The sequence below is a fragment of the Prosopis cineraria genome, unplaced genomic scaffold, assembly GCF_029017545.1.
Source record: "Prosopis cineraria cultivar Desert tree isolate PC_DT_omini unplaced genomic scaffold, ASM2901754v1 PC1, whole genome shotgun sequence".
Classification (NCBI taxonomy): domain Eukaryota; kingdom Viridiplantae; phylum Streptophyta; class Magnoliopsida; order Fabales; family Fabaceae; genus Prosopis; species Prosopis cineraria.
Genome location: NW_026555332.1, coordinates 40,257,482 through 40,271,641, shown reverse-complemented (window position 1 = coordinate 40,271,641; position 14,160 = coordinate 40,257,482). Strand labels below are relative to the sequence as shown.

Genomic DNA, 14,160 nt, shown 5'->3' with positions numbered 1-14,160 from the left:
TTCATCCCAATAAATTAGTGAATTATCTTTAAACTAAAAACATTTTTTCAAATTTACCTTTATTTAATATGATATTTCACTTAAAAACAAATATAAAATAATTTATTTATTAAAAATATTTTTTAAAAATATATTAATTATAAATTAAAATATTAAAAATATCTTATATTTCTTAACAAACAAATCCTCAAAAAATATTTTCCATTCTTCTTGTTTCTTTTTTTTGGCGCTTCCCCTTTTGTATTGTTTTCCATCGGGGGCTAACCCAATAAGAATCCGTGGGTCTCGAACCCAAATTTTAACTCTGGGCCCAAAAAAAAAAATCCAAAATTTCAACCTCTCAATGAACGGTCAGGATACATCTTTCTGTCTTTCCATCAGCCTAAGCCGCCGGATCACCTTTTTTCAGCTCAGTCTGTTCCTCACAAAACCCTAGCTTCGGTCTGTTCAGAATCAGCAGCCCGCCGAGAATTATTTGCCACAACTTCAGCTCCGTAAGTTTCCCGTCCTTTCCCAATTTTAATGGAATATTCCGGCTTTTGATTTTCCATTTTCTAATTTCAAATCTTACTAAATCGTTTGAGCAGCGGGTTTGCTTTCAGTCTCTAAATCGAGAGTCTGCTGTTAAATTTTATTGTTTTTCTGCTGCACATTGATGTCTATTCTTCTTGTACTATGTTAAGGGAGTAGAGCTTCTAGAGGAGCGGTATTTGTGATCCTATCTAAAAGATGAAGGTATGTGGATGTCTGAGGTTCCTATCTCCCTTTATTCAATATGATTTATATAATTCTAATGCTAGCCTGTTTTCACTCCTCCAGTTCAACATTGCCAATCCCACCACTGGGTGCCAGAAGAAGCTTGAGATTGATGATGATGCTAAACTGTGAGTGATACAATTGTGAAGTGTCCCCTTGCATTTTATTCAATTTTGCTTCTTGTTCTATGCAAGATTGGGATGTAATTTTCTTTTCCTTTTGTTTTTCTTCTGCTGTTTCCAATGCGGTAGGTTTACAGTAGGTTGGCAAGTTACATTCTGAAGAATGTCAACTGGTAACTGCGTCCCATTGACTTCTCAAATTGGTCTTCATAATTTAAATACGTCAAAACTCAGACGAGCTTCTGTAGGCGTTAAAATAAAACATAGACGACTCTTCTCCAGGGGAAAAATCTGTCTTAATTTTATTGATCAAAATACATTAACATTAGTAACTTCTCGTAAGTCTTATCTTAGTTCTTATGATATTCTTCTTTATGGATGAGGCTATTTTCATCTAGAACAGGTGACACTGGATAGTTGGTATTTGGAATGGTTCTTTTAGTTAGCACGTGAATATATGTTGTAGTTTCTAGTTTTTGGGAGAGTGAAGCGTACTGTTGTGGCCGTCAAAGACTCTTATCTATTGTAAGTTAGTAAATAATAATAAGATGCGTTACTTTTTATCCCAGAAAAATGTTTATTCTGAGGATCATTTATCAGATTGGGGACCAACTGTTTTTTAACCTCATCGTAAGACCAAGGTCAAGACTGTTGGAAGTCTTCAAGAACAGCATTCTTGAAAGAATCAATTCATTCAATTTACTGTATATATTTCAATATATGTATATAGAATTTCAATATGTATATATGTATAAAATTTATATATACATGTAATATATATAATTTAATGTACATTTTAATTGAATTGAACACTGTTCCCTGGCAGTCGAGCATTTTGGGACAAGAGGATATCACAAGAAGTTAGTGGAGATGCGCTGGGTGAGGTATAATTTTCTATCTTTCTGTTTGTAGTTTATGCTTCATGATATTGAATACTAATAATTGATAATTTGTTGTTGTTCTTCTTTTTGATGGTTGTTTGCAGGAGTTTAAGGGTTATGTTTTCAAAATAACTGGAGGATGTGACAAACAAGGGTTTCCAATGAAGCAGGGAGTGTTAACTCCTGGCCGTGTCCGTCTCTTGCTGCACAGAGGTCACTGTTTTTTACATGATTGCGTTTCTGTCTCCTGCTGTGTAAATGTTGATTTTTTTTTTAACTGTCTAATTGAGCAGGAACTCCGTGCTTCCGAGGCTATGGAAGAAGGAACGGAGAGAGGAGAAGGAAGTCTGTTCGTGGTTGCATTGTCAGTCCAGACCTCTCTGTTCTTAACTTAGTTATTGTGAAGAAAGGTGAGAATGATCTTCCAGGATTGACTGACATTGAGAAGCCAAGGATGAGAGGGCCAAAAAGGGCTTCAAAGATTAGGAAGTTGTTTAACCTCTCCAAGGAGGATGACGTACGTAAATATGTTAACACATACCGCAGAACCTTTACGACCAAAGCTGGTGAGTTTATTAGGTCGTTTTGTTGTTTGATCAAGAACATTTTAAACTTCTATTTGTGTGATATTGTTTTTTGATAGTGCCTAATATTCTGCAGGCAAGAAGGTGAGCAAAGCTCCCAAAATTCAGAGGTTGGTTACTCCCTTGACTTTGCAAAGGAAGCGAGCGAGGATCGCAGACAAGAAGAAGAGAATAGCCAAGGCCAAGGCAGAGGCTGCTGAGTATCAAAAGCTGCTTGCCAGCCGGTTGAAGGAACAGCGTGAACGCCGCAGTGAGAGTTTGGCTAAGAGGAGATCTAAGCTCTCTGCTGCATCTAAGCCATCTGCTACTGCTTAATCCTGCATTTTCAATGTTCTGTAGTGTTTCTGCTGGGTAAATCGGTTTCTGAGATGTCATGGTGGACTTCGATAGATTTTATTCTTCCAGAGTTAAATTTTGTTATTCTTCTCGACTTCAGTACTAGTATGGAAACATACTATATGTCAGCTTTATGAATCTTTTGTAGTTATTGGAAGCTTAATACAAATTTTCCCTCGTGATTTTGATCCTAAACCAGGAGCTAGTGGTGTGATGTGAACCTAAAAAATGGAAGCTACTTGTGTGCATAACTGATGCATCTAAAAATGCACTTTATCTCTGAACCAATTTTATATGGCATGTCTGAAGTCTTGGCTAACACTTTGTCTTTAACGGAATTTGAATTCCTTGGATCAAGTTATGTGTTGGTTTCATATCCATTAAAGTGAAAACGAAGTAGTTTCCTTTTATTGTTGGGAAAATATCATCTAAGACCTAGCATCGTTTTAATATCAAAGAACTTTAAAAATTTGAATTATCTCTGATACATGTTTGAAAACAGATTTTGGATAAAAAGATTTAATTATTTATGTAGTGTTTTATAAGTCTTGTCCTGTTCCAGTAAAAATAACAAAACATGTGACTTATTTGTAAAAAGACTTATTGAAGTGAGCCAACAGTTTCAGGCCCAAAAAAAAAAGGGTCAACCAACAGCGGCAACTGGTTTTATCGAGGAGGATCCCTTTAGGCTTGGGATTAGGCCTGATTCCTGATTATCAACAAGTCCATTTTATATTGTAAATCTTTATTTTTGTAAAGGCAAAAGACCAATGACAATAGGTTTCGTTTATTAATTTACTTAGTGAATTATATTTATTTATACTTTTCTCAGCCTAATGGCCTGGATCCAGATTAATACTTATTATTATCAATTTACCTGATAACGTTACATCTATATCCTGAATAAAATACAGTTCCTGAAGAACACAGAATAGTTACAGATCCACGTTTATTTCGTAAACCGCGAGACACTTGCGACTGAGTATCATTGATTAGGCTTCCTTCATTTTAAAAAACATTTTCCTTTTAATATTGATAAAGTTTACTCTCTCTCTCTCATTTTTTTTTTTAACTGTAAAAGAAAGAGGGGAAAATAAATGTTTCATTTCAAGCATTTTAAATGATGTAAAAACGTTGGAAAATAACTATGCCTCCTTTCAATAATCAATTAGTAATTGGTAATACTAATATAGTTATTTCTAAACTCTTCTTCTTGTTTTTTGTTTTTTTTTTTGGCCAAAGTTACTTCTAACTTTTTAACCCACATATTCTCTTATTTTGGCCAGTACATATTCTCTTTAAACATGCGATATTTTTAGTAATTTGATGATGGAGAAAACATTTTTTCCTTAAAAAATGTCTGACATGGTATTAATAAAAATATATTTTTTTATGAATAAGGAAAAATATATTAAAAGGCTCTTAAGATTCAATGGCAATATAGAACGATATAAAATATTTTGGATTTGTAATTTTACAGGAGATAAATAATAATTTAAAAATATACAAACATGACTTTAATTATTCACAATTTTTTGTCGAGATCTTTCTCTATCATTCATTACATTTTTGGGACCCTGGCCTACTCCTTTTCTCATGAATTATTTATTCCATTTATAATAGTATCTCACATTAAAAAAAATAGACAAATAGGAAATCATGCGACCGCTCGTGCTTCTTCGGCCGCCCATTGAACCTGTTGCGGAGCGAACAAACAGGGACTTTGCGTGACGGTTTTTTTTTAAATCTTGCGGCAGTTAAAAAGAAGAAGGAGAAGGAGAAGAAGAAGAACAAACGAAGTGATCGGAACTTCTCGTTTCCTTCTAGACAATGAAGTCAATTCAAACGAGGGAAAAAAAAAAAAGAAGTCAATTCAAAAGCAAGCGAATAAAAAATGGACTACGAAGCTAAAACTAAGAGGAGAAATCGAATTTGTTTTCACAAGATTTTGTTGTTTTGGTATACTCAGCCAAGCTCCATCGAGATACCATTAAATATAAGCAAGTGATTATCTGAATGAAATTTATTTTTAACAGGAAAAATTACACAGTCTTCTCCCTTAAAAATATCATAAATATGGTTTTCTTTGGCCTAAATAATAAATGTGGCTAAAACTGACAGTACTATAATCAGGAAAGAATAGGCAATCCTGTCTATCGCGTCCACCTCCCTTGAAAATTAAGACGACCGAATAAAAGAAGGCTAAGAAAAGAAGGAAGACCAGAAACGAAACGCAGAGACGAAGAGAAGCAGTAAATGGTGAGGGAATTAAATTCAAATCTGCCTCAGGAACTGTTGGAGGATATACTCTCAAGGCTTCCTTACAAATCATTGTTGCGATTCAAGTGCGTCTGCAAGTTCTGGTACGCTCTCTTCACCGACCCCATTTTCCAAGCCCTTCACGTCTCTCATTTCATCAAACACCACACCTTCGGTAACAGCGTGATCCTCAGGCTCTCTTTCCCCACTACGTCCTATGGCCTGCCCATGCAAAATTACAAACTCTTTTCCCTTTCTAGCAACGATTCTTCAGTTGATGATACCTTGTTGCCCGAAGTCAAACTTCTTTCCACCAAATTCAGAATCTCCGGTCACTGTAATGGTATACTCTGTTTGTCAGGAGGCTATTGGTCTCAATGTAACGAGGTTATTTTGTATAACCCAGCGACCAGAGAATTCAAATGCCTTCCTGATTCCAATATGCGGTCCAAATCATCGTTTGCTTTAGCTGTTGGATTGGGATATAATTCCCAAACGGATGATTACAAGGTTGTGAGGATTTGGACGGTGGATACTGGTGTGTATACAACGAATCGCGTGGAGATGTATTCTCTGAGCACTGATTCATGGGCAAGACTATACAATAGCAACACTAGGGATTTTGATTTTGAAGATGATTGTTTCGCCTTGTTCTTCAAAGGAACGTATTACTGGTGGGGTTTTAAACGAGGAGACAAGTCGACAATTATCCTAGGACTGAAAATGGGAGACGAGGTTTTCCACAGAGTGTCTGCGCCAGATAACGTGGATATCAGAAAACCTGATCGCAGGTCTCTGGCTGTGTGGAAAGAATCAATCTCTTTGATTTGCTGTTCTGGTTCAGGTCTGAACATGTCGATTGACATATGGGTGATGAAGGGATTTGGTGCTCAGGGTTCATGGACCAAGATGCAGAGCATAATGAATCTGTTAGAAGAACCCAAGCCTCTGGTTTTCTGGAAGGAAGATGAGCTTCTTTTGGAAACGTGTGGTGGGGAGATTAAGTCTTACAACGTTGTAACTCAAAAGATTAAGAATTTGAAGATAGAGGGAAACCCAGTCCTGAACTCAGCTCAAGCCGTAAACTATGTGGCCACTCTGGTTTCAATCAAGGGGGGTAGTTGCCTAGCATGATGTGCATATTTTCTTCTTCTCTTTGCTCTGTTCTTTGTCCATTTTTCTTTAGGATGCTCTGTTTTACTCTTACCGTTACCAAATAGGCTAATTATCGTTGGCTTGTACTGTACAGGACACCCTGTCAATGAAATGGTGGATTTGTAATTGTACACATCTCAGCCAAGAAGTGTCAAATGTTAGTAACTTTTAATGGATGAATAAATAATGGAATTGTATCGGACTGAACTTAACAGTTATGGCGCATTTAACAGTTTTTTTTTTTATACAATAACAATTTTTATTTTTAAAATTTAAAAAAACTTGTCATATTTTCTTTTAAGCTTTTTGTAGTCTTTTCTAAGTTACTCTGGAGATTTTTAAAAATTTATGGAGGCATCGATTTCTTATGATAGGTATATATTGATGAACATGAAAGTCAATTTTTTCCCCCCTTTTTTGCCAATCACAAATCAGTAGAAGATCCCTTCCACTCTGTATCTGTCTCTTGATAATTGTTAGCTGGAGACAAAATAGTTAGAATTAGTGGATGGATTAAATTTTTGCACAAATATATGATATCTAACAATAGTTTTGTCATGTCAAATTCTAATATTGTCAAGTCCAATTAAATAGCTCTCTCATGCCCCAACCCGATTTTTTGTTGAATTTTTACCTTGTCATTAAGGATAAACATTTTTATTATAATAAAAGATATTGAATCATAACATTTTTCTCTTTTTTTTTTCCTTTTTTTGTCTAAGAATAATTCCTTATTAATGACAAAATATACCAGAATATTTAAATTTAGGAGTGTATAAATAACGTTCATATTTAATTTTTCATAGTGTGAAAAAAATAAAAAGAAAACCCTTTGCTCTTGCTATAATGTAAGGTTAAAAATCACTTTAAAAGTCACTCTACTCATCCTTTCCATCGAAGATATGTTAGCCACAACAATTTACTCTCTTCAATCCTTATTATAACATATTTTTAACTGTTTTACTTATTTAAAAAAAATTAATCTTTTTCTTAATATCATAAAAAAGTGAAAAATATTTTTATTTTTACCCTTAATTTTAAATAATAATATAATTATATTAAATACTTTCACACTAATTAACAAGGGGTAAAATTAAAAAAATAATTTAATTATTATAAGATATTTTATATTTTAAATTAAAAATTATTTTTAAAAATATTTTATAAATATGACTGGAGGGAATAAAATGTAAGCTGTTGGGCTCCAATTTTATCTAAAAAAAACAAACAAACAAACAAACGAAGAAAGCCACAGGCGTATATATGCTACAGATTTTTGTTGTGGTAATTGATGATGACATTGTCGTTATGTTTACACGATGATTTATAATTTCAGGATTTGGTGTGCACGACGTGTCACCATATCAACGCTCCAAAAACCTCTTCAGTTAGGACCCTGCAAAATTTATTTATTTTATTTTTTCAAAATCATTTTGTTTGGCTTCGTCAATTGATCATTTTCTCAAGAAGCAGCTCCTTCAAGTGTTAACCACACACAGCAAGAGAGAAGCACAGAGACACCCAAACTGAGGGCGGAGCCATGGAAGCTGCATTTTGTAGTCGACTTGCTCTTTCTCCCAACCATTTTTTGAATGCTAGAAATCACGGTACATACTTTATTCATCTTGAATCTCTTTAAAATTGGTAATTGCGTGAAGAAATTGCTATAGTTATATAGATTTGTTGAAAATTTTCAGGTGAAAGACAATCGAATATGAGAAACGCTGTTTTCTGGATTAATTATCGCATTCCTTAACTTCTCGCACTTGGTTCTAAATCATTTAGTGATTCCCGTTATTGTAATTCCAATTTCTTTTTTCTTTTTTGGGTAAAAATTGTCATTCCAATTTCTAATCGCAGGAGATAAACGATTTCTTTTTAAAAATAACAAAGATCGGAGCACTCTAATGGCAGCATCAGCCACGGGATTAGGGAAAGGTGGGGGGTTGTTGGAGAGGCCAACCATAGAGACAACAACGCCTGGTCGGGAATCCGAGTTTGATATACGGTAATGACAGTAGTGCAGGCGCAAGATGGGAGTTTCTAATTATTAAGACTCTTATTCTGGTTTATTGGAAATTTTATTATAAATGAAGCAGCTTGGAAATCCTCCATAGAATGGTGAAATTTCGTGGGAGCATTCTGTTTATAATAGTATCCTGTTCTGGTTTATTAGAAGTTTTACTGTAAACGAAATAGCTTGGAAATTCTCCATAGAATGATGAAAAATTCGTAGGTGATTGGTTCATACATCCTGTTCACAGTCTGTTTTACAGGCACAACTAAAATTCCTACCAGCTTGTTGGTGAGTCCTTGACTGACAATATCAATTGTGCATGTTAGATGTTAAAACCCTCTGCTACATGCATTCTATATTGCACGTATCAATCAAGGAAACCTGATTGCTAGTTGGAATAACCCATTTTGAATGCACATTTCTATCTGGAATCAGGCCTTTCGATTCTGCACAGATTAGTTATACGTTGACTGGTGATTGCAGAAAATGTTAGTCACCACAACTTCAATATTACAGCTGTGTCAAGCCATGCAGTCAACAATTACAGATATGATGTCAGGGACATTATTTCTACTTTAGGATTGAATTATATCCAATTATTTTCTCACGCGATCCTCATTATGTTCTTTAAATTCCCATCCCCCACCCAAAAAAGAAAGAAAGAAAGAAAGAAAAGGGGAAAAACTGCTCTCAGTAATATTGCTGTTTGGATCTGATTTTCTTCGTTGCATCTCATATTTCTTTTATTTAAATAATGGTAAACTGTTTAACTGTTTAAACAACTAATCTAAACACCATCTTGCAAGCACAGAGCTTGATCTTTTTCTCATTGTAGTACTGTAAGATATGCTGACTGACAGCCATTTATGAAGTCATGCTTTTAGACTTAGTCTTTGGATAACACTAATGTAGGTACTGCTGGCATTGGTTATTTGGAAACTAACTTGGTGAAAGTGATGAAATGCTAGAGTAGTGGCTTTGGGATTTTAAAATCAAGAATTGCAATCTGTTTACAGTTTTCTGCAATTAGCCTAATTTTTTGTGTTGCTCTAGTTGAATGTGACAGCATACATTCCTTTTTGCTTTAATACTTTGCTGGAGAAACGTTTTCTTTGTTCTTGAAACGAGTTCAAATGTTATTCAAAAGGATTAGTGATTGAGCCATTTCTTTTACTTTTATATTAAGGAACAAAAGAGGGTGCCATGATTCTAAAGTAAATCAATCAATTTATGTACATTGACCCTAGATTTGTGCAAATTATTTTAGTTTTGCTTCCTGGTATTATGAGGAAGCTGAAAGTGCCAAGAGATGGCAAAACCTGGATGACGTGTATTGTCTTGCAGGAGATCAAGAAAGACGTCCCCACCTTATCGGGTAATGCTGCATAACGACAACTTTAACAAGCGAGAATATGTTGTTCAAGTGTTGATGAAGGTGATACCCGGAATGACACTTGATAATGCAGTTAACATAATGCAAGAGGCACATTATAATGGACTGTCAGTGGTAATCATCTGTGCTCAAGTCGACGCTGAGGATCACTGCATGCAATTGAGAGGAAATGGCCTTCTTAGCTCAATTGAGCCAGCTGATGGTGGTTGCTGAACAATCAAGTGCTTCAGTCTATATCAGTTTTATGAGGCGCTCTAATATAGATTGTACATATAATATACAGTACTGTCTTGTACTTGAAAATGATCTATGCTGAGGTTAAAGTTGTAAAGTTAGTAATTAGGCAAGGGAATGTTTTGGTATGTTTACAGACATGCAGACATTATCATGCAACACTGCCAGAGTACTAGTGAATGTATTTGCACCAAATTGGGAGATTGAATTTATATTATTTATTTGTGCTGTTAACCCTAGCTCATTAATAAGAGATTCATAACAGCTATCTGCTTGTGATTGGCAAATACCTAAAACATTGTCCATTTAGTGTTTGACTTCCAAAATTGATCTGGATCCCGATGGTTGGAATCAAACTTGTGTTCAAATCTATTGCAACTCGAGCACTAAGTTGTGTTTATTGCTCTCATTAAGGGCTTTATTGTCTTTATGTTATTATGTTGTTATTGTTTTTGTGTTGCTGAAGTTTGGGATATTTATTGATAGTGTTGGACCATGCCTCATATGGCATGCATCTAGTTTTAGGGTATATACCATGCCTCTCCTCCTCCTCCTCCTTTCCTCTTAACATTAGGTGTCAGAGATGTCTCTCTGACTATGGCTCTGTTGGAGACACGATCCTCCACTGAATAGCTAAGTGATTTGGAGCATCATCTCTAAATGCAATTTGCCCTTGTTTGGAAAAACATTGAGAACAGCTTCGATATTAAACAAACCTTGACCTAATTCTTCAACCAACTCACTAATATGTTAACCAAACTTTCCATTCTAGCTAACCAACCTACTTGCACCCCTATTTTTGAAATTGGTGAGCCTTCCTAGCCTCATCAACCTATAACATCGCCATCCCACCTTCCATTGGGCCACCCTTTATTTTTTCTCAACTTGTGACACCTTTTGCTCCAGTCCCTCCACCCCTAATTTTTACACCCCTATCTTAGTTTAGTTCTTTCCATGGCATCCTACCCATACCATCGTTCCCTTACTATGCTCCCACCAAACACAATCGAGTTGAATTCCTAAATTCGATAGCATTGATTTCAAAGGTTGGGCTTACTGTTGCTGTCAATTCTTTGAAGTTGATGAGACATTAGCTGAGCATCGTATTTGCTTTCTTAGCATTCATCTAGAAATGGAAGCCAATTTTGGTGACATAAAAGATGAGAATCCTATGATTACCCCTAAGAACCTTTAAATGCGTGACTCCATTGAAGATTATGAGGAGAAATTCGATAAGTTGCTCACTGAGGTTGATTTATCAGAAGCCATGAATTGCTATATAAGAGGTTTGCATGAGGATGTTTAGTAGAGTGTTTTAAGCTTTCGACCTTCTTGTTTAGCTGATGCAATAAAGTTAGCTTGCTAGCAAGTGGTCGCAATTCGTGCAATTTACATTTATAGCCTTAACACTGCACCATCTTGAAGATTGTCTACTTTCTCTTCCACACCTAAGTCAACTAATTTCTCTTGACTTCTTATCTTCTCCCATACGAGTAAGAGTGACTCATTTCCCAAAACCACTATAAACCCAAATAGGGCCTACCTATTAGTAGCCATAGGTCAACATCTTTTAAGCCCTCTAAACATCTCTCCAAGCATGAGATGGATGATAGATATCATAAAGGCTTGTGTTTCTGGTGTAATGACAAATACACGAGCACCCATTGATACAAAGAATCTTAAGTTTTATCTCTTTTGATTGATGAAGACATGACAGTGTTTGAAGATGCCTAATAAGAGGTTGAACCTAATGAACCCGCTAGCATGATAAATGCTATCAAGGGGAAGGAAGGCACAATGACCTTACGCTTACTTGGTCAATTTAAATGCCAAAGAGTTATCATTATAATTGATACATGGAGTACTCATAATGTCATTGATTTAAGGGTAGCTAAATGACTTAAGTTGAAAACTCAAGTATTAGTAATCGCTAAATTCTTATTACAAAACACTATTCAAATTTGGAACAGGGTATAGGAGATTCATTCTTTTCTTTTGACTTCTTGGTTATAAAAATTGGCGCATATAACATGATTTTAAGGGTTCAATATATATAGTTGAAAACCTTAGGGCAATTCACCCTGGACATGGCCAAGAAATCATTTGAGTTTTACAAGGATGGCAAACTAGTTGAGTTAAGAGGGCTTGAGCACAAGGCACAATTTTTCTTCTCAAATACCATTCTTAGATCATAATATATTGTCTACAGATCATCTCTATTTAGTTCACAATTCTCATCAATTATAGGTACAACATCCATAGAACTCTTCTCTTTTTTACCATCAATTACATAATCTCTTGAATTCCTTTTTGGATGTATTTGTGAAGCCTTTTACACTTCCCCCATCTTATTCATTTGACCATGTTATTCCCCTTAAGGTGAATCACCTAATCACTTGCAAACCTTATTGTTATGGGCTTGTCCTAAAAAAAAAAGATTGAAAAAGCAAGTCTAACAAATGCTAGATAATGGAATTATTCAAGAAAGAAATAGCTCGTTTAGCACCCCTATTGTTCTAGTTTAGAAGAATGGTGGGATGTGGCACTTTTGTAATGTTGATTATAGAATATTAAATGAGGGCACTATCAAAATAAGTTTTTGATTCTAGTTATTTAGGGCCTCTTAGATGAACTCATTGGGGCTCAATACTTCTCTAAAATGGATTTACGAGCTAGGTATCAACAAATTTGAATGAATGAGGTTGATATTGCCAAGATAGCCTTTTGTACTCATGAAAGGTTGTATGAATATATGGTCATGTCGTTTGTCCTTACTAACGCCCTTTCTACCTTTTAAGATTTAATGAATTTGGTCTTCAAATCCTTTTTGTGTAAGTTCATTTTGGTCTTCTTTGATGATATATTAGTGCACAACAAGTATTGGATAACCTACTTGAAGCATTTGAAAGAGACTTTATCTCTCTTGCAAAAGCATCAACTTTTTTCTAAGATCTCTAAATGTAATTTTGCAGTAAGGAAAATAGATTATCTTGGCCATGTTATCCAAGTTTATAGGGTTTAAGCCAATCTAAAGAAGCTAGAAGCCATTACTTCTTAGCCAATTCCCTTTTTAATTAAGGATTTAAGGGGTTTCCTAGGATTACTGGTTATTTTAAATAGTTTATCAAGATTAATTGAGATATTAAAGAAGAATGAGCGCTTTATTTGGTCTCCCTAGGCTCAAATAGCTTTTAAGTCTTTTAAGAATGCCAATATCTCTCTTTCGATGCTTGCTCTTGGCAATTTTAATGAGACTTGTGTGATTGAGATTGATGCTTTGGGCATGAATTAAGGGCCATATTGTTTCAAAATAGAATTCCCTTAGCTTTTACTAGTAAGGCACTTTTGGCAAGAAAGAGCCCATATTGTTTTCTTATGAACATGAGATGCTAGCCATTGTTTTTATTGTTAAGTAGTAGTGATCTTATCTTTAGAGATGAAAATTCATTATTAAGAGTGACCATTTGCCCTTGAAACATCTTTTAGAGTAGTGTGATTTAAGCCAGGAGCAATGTAAATGGCTTCATAAGCTATAAGGATTAGATTATGAGATAGTTTATCATAAGGGGTGTGATAATACAGTTGCTGACATTTATCAAGGCACTCTGATGGGGATTGTTTGGCTATTTCAATGCCTATTTTGCTGTTATATGACAGAGTAGCAGACTTTTAGCTCCTTAACGACCTTTTGCAGCAGCTCATCAAGAGTATAGAACTTGACGCCTTGTCTAATCCTAAGTATGCTTGGGAATACTATTTGCTAAAACGGATATGATAAGGGTTGATCGTGGACATAAAGAGGATTTGCTCTAATTTTTTTCATGCTGATGGCATAAGAGGGCATTTAGGTATGACTCCAACTTACCAGAGACTTGCTTCCTTTTTTATTGGAAGGGGATAGAGAGAGATGTTTATGATTATGTGCGTCAATGCACAATATGTCAACGCTTTAAGCTAGAATTAGTAGCTTCCCTTAGGCTTCTCCAACGCTTGCCCATACTTAAGCATGTGTGGTTTGAGCTTTTCTATGGACTTTATTAGTGGTCTTCCTAAATCTTACTCTAAAACTACTATTTTGGTACTAATTGACTGCTTATCAAAGATTTCTCACTTTATGGCTTTGAAACACCCTTTTATTGTTGTGGATGCTGCTAATATATTTATGGATAATGTTGTCAAGTTGCATGGTTTTCCTAAATTTGTTGTTTTTGACTAAGATTCAATCTTTTATGAAAAGTTTTAAAAGGAACTCTCTCTATTATATGGGGTTAAATTACAATGTTATTCAACTTATCATTCCCAAACCAATGGCTAAACTGAAGTGTTTGATCACAATTTGGAGTGTACTTACATCCCATGACAAGTGATTTTTCCAAGCAATGGGTTAAGTGTAATGTAAAATCTCATTCCACTAAACACAATT

The 14,160-nt window shown here is 35.1% G+C and overlaps 3 protein-coding genes across 4 annotated transcripts; all 3 read left to right on the top strand.

Moving 5' to 3' along the window:
• The first annotated feature begins 392 nt into the window (after window positions 1-392).
• On the top strand, window positions 393-2,874 carry LOC129320395 (40S ribosomal protein S6-like). Of its 2 annotated transcripts, none has more exons than XM_054965826.1 (7): window positions 393-494; window positions 684-735; window positions 820-884; window positions 1,705-1,762; window positions 1,864-1,972; window positions 2,053-2,325; window positions 2,420-2,874. In XM_054965826.1, the coding sequence occupies exons 2-7, from the start codon at window positions 730-732 to the stop codon at window positions 2,656-2,658; spliced, it is 750 nt and encodes a 249-aa protein (XP_054821801.1). In that variant the 5' UTR covers window positions 393-494; window positions 684-729; the 3' UTR covers window positions 2,659-2,874. The 2 variants fall into 2 exon arrangements, with proteins under 2 accessions (XP_054821801.1, XP_054821809.1); XM_054965834.1 differs by having other exon boundaries at window positions 452-494; window positions 691-735.
• A 1,871-nt stretch (window positions 2,875-4,745) lies between these two features.
• On the top strand, window positions 4,746-6,305 carry LOC129284790 (F-box/kelch-repeat protein At3g06240-like). The gene has a single exon (XM_054920267.1). The coding sequence runs from the start codon at window positions 4,936-4,938 to the stop codon at window positions 6,070-6,072; it is 1,137 nt and encodes a 378-aa protein (XP_054776242.1). The 5' UTR covers window positions 4,746-4,935; the 3' UTR covers window positions 6,073-6,305.
• Window positions 6,306-7,529: 1,224 nt separating this feature from the next.
• LOC129320855 (ATP-dependent Clp protease adapter protein CLPS1, chloroplastic-like) lies at window positions 7,530-9,971 on the top strand. The gene is made up of 3 exons (XM_054966512.1): window positions 7,530-7,700; window positions 7,954-8,101; window positions 9,455-9,971. The coding sequence occupies exons 1-3, from the start codon at window positions 7,634-7,636 to the stop codon at window positions 9,714-9,716; spliced, it is 477 nt and encodes a 158-aa protein (XP_054822487.1). The 5' UTR covers window positions 7,530-7,633; the 3' UTR covers window positions 9,717-9,971.
• Window positions 9,972-14,160: the final 4,189 nt, after the last annotated feature.

Bases quoted from the DNA above. Each gene is read 5' to 3' on its own strand.
- LOC129320855 (XM_054966512.1), top strand. From the start codon at position 7,634: ATGGAAGCTGCATTTTGTAGTCGACTTGCTCTTTCTCCCAACCATTTT. The intron at 7,701-7,953 runs GTACATACTTTA...TTCTAATCGCAG, and splicing joins TTTGAATGCTAGAAATCACG to GAGATAAACGATTTCTTTTT. The intron at 8,102-9,454 runs GTAATGACAGTA...ATTGTCTTGCAG, and splicing joins GAATCCGAGTTTGATATACG to GAGATCAAGAAAGACGTCCC.
- LOC129284790 (XM_054920267.1), top strand. From the start codon at position 4,936: ATGGTGAGGGAATTAAATTCAAATCTGCCTCAGGAACTGTTGGAGGAT.
- LOC129320395 (XM_054965826.1), top strand. The intron at 885-1,704 runs GTGAGTGATACA...GTTCCCTGGCAG, and splicing joins ATTGATGATGATGCTAAACT to TCGAGCATTTTGGGACAAGA. The intron at 1,973-2,052 runs GTCACTGTTTTT...CTAATTGAGCAG, and splicing joins CCGTCTCTTGCTGCACAGAG to GAACTCCGTGCTTCCGAGGC.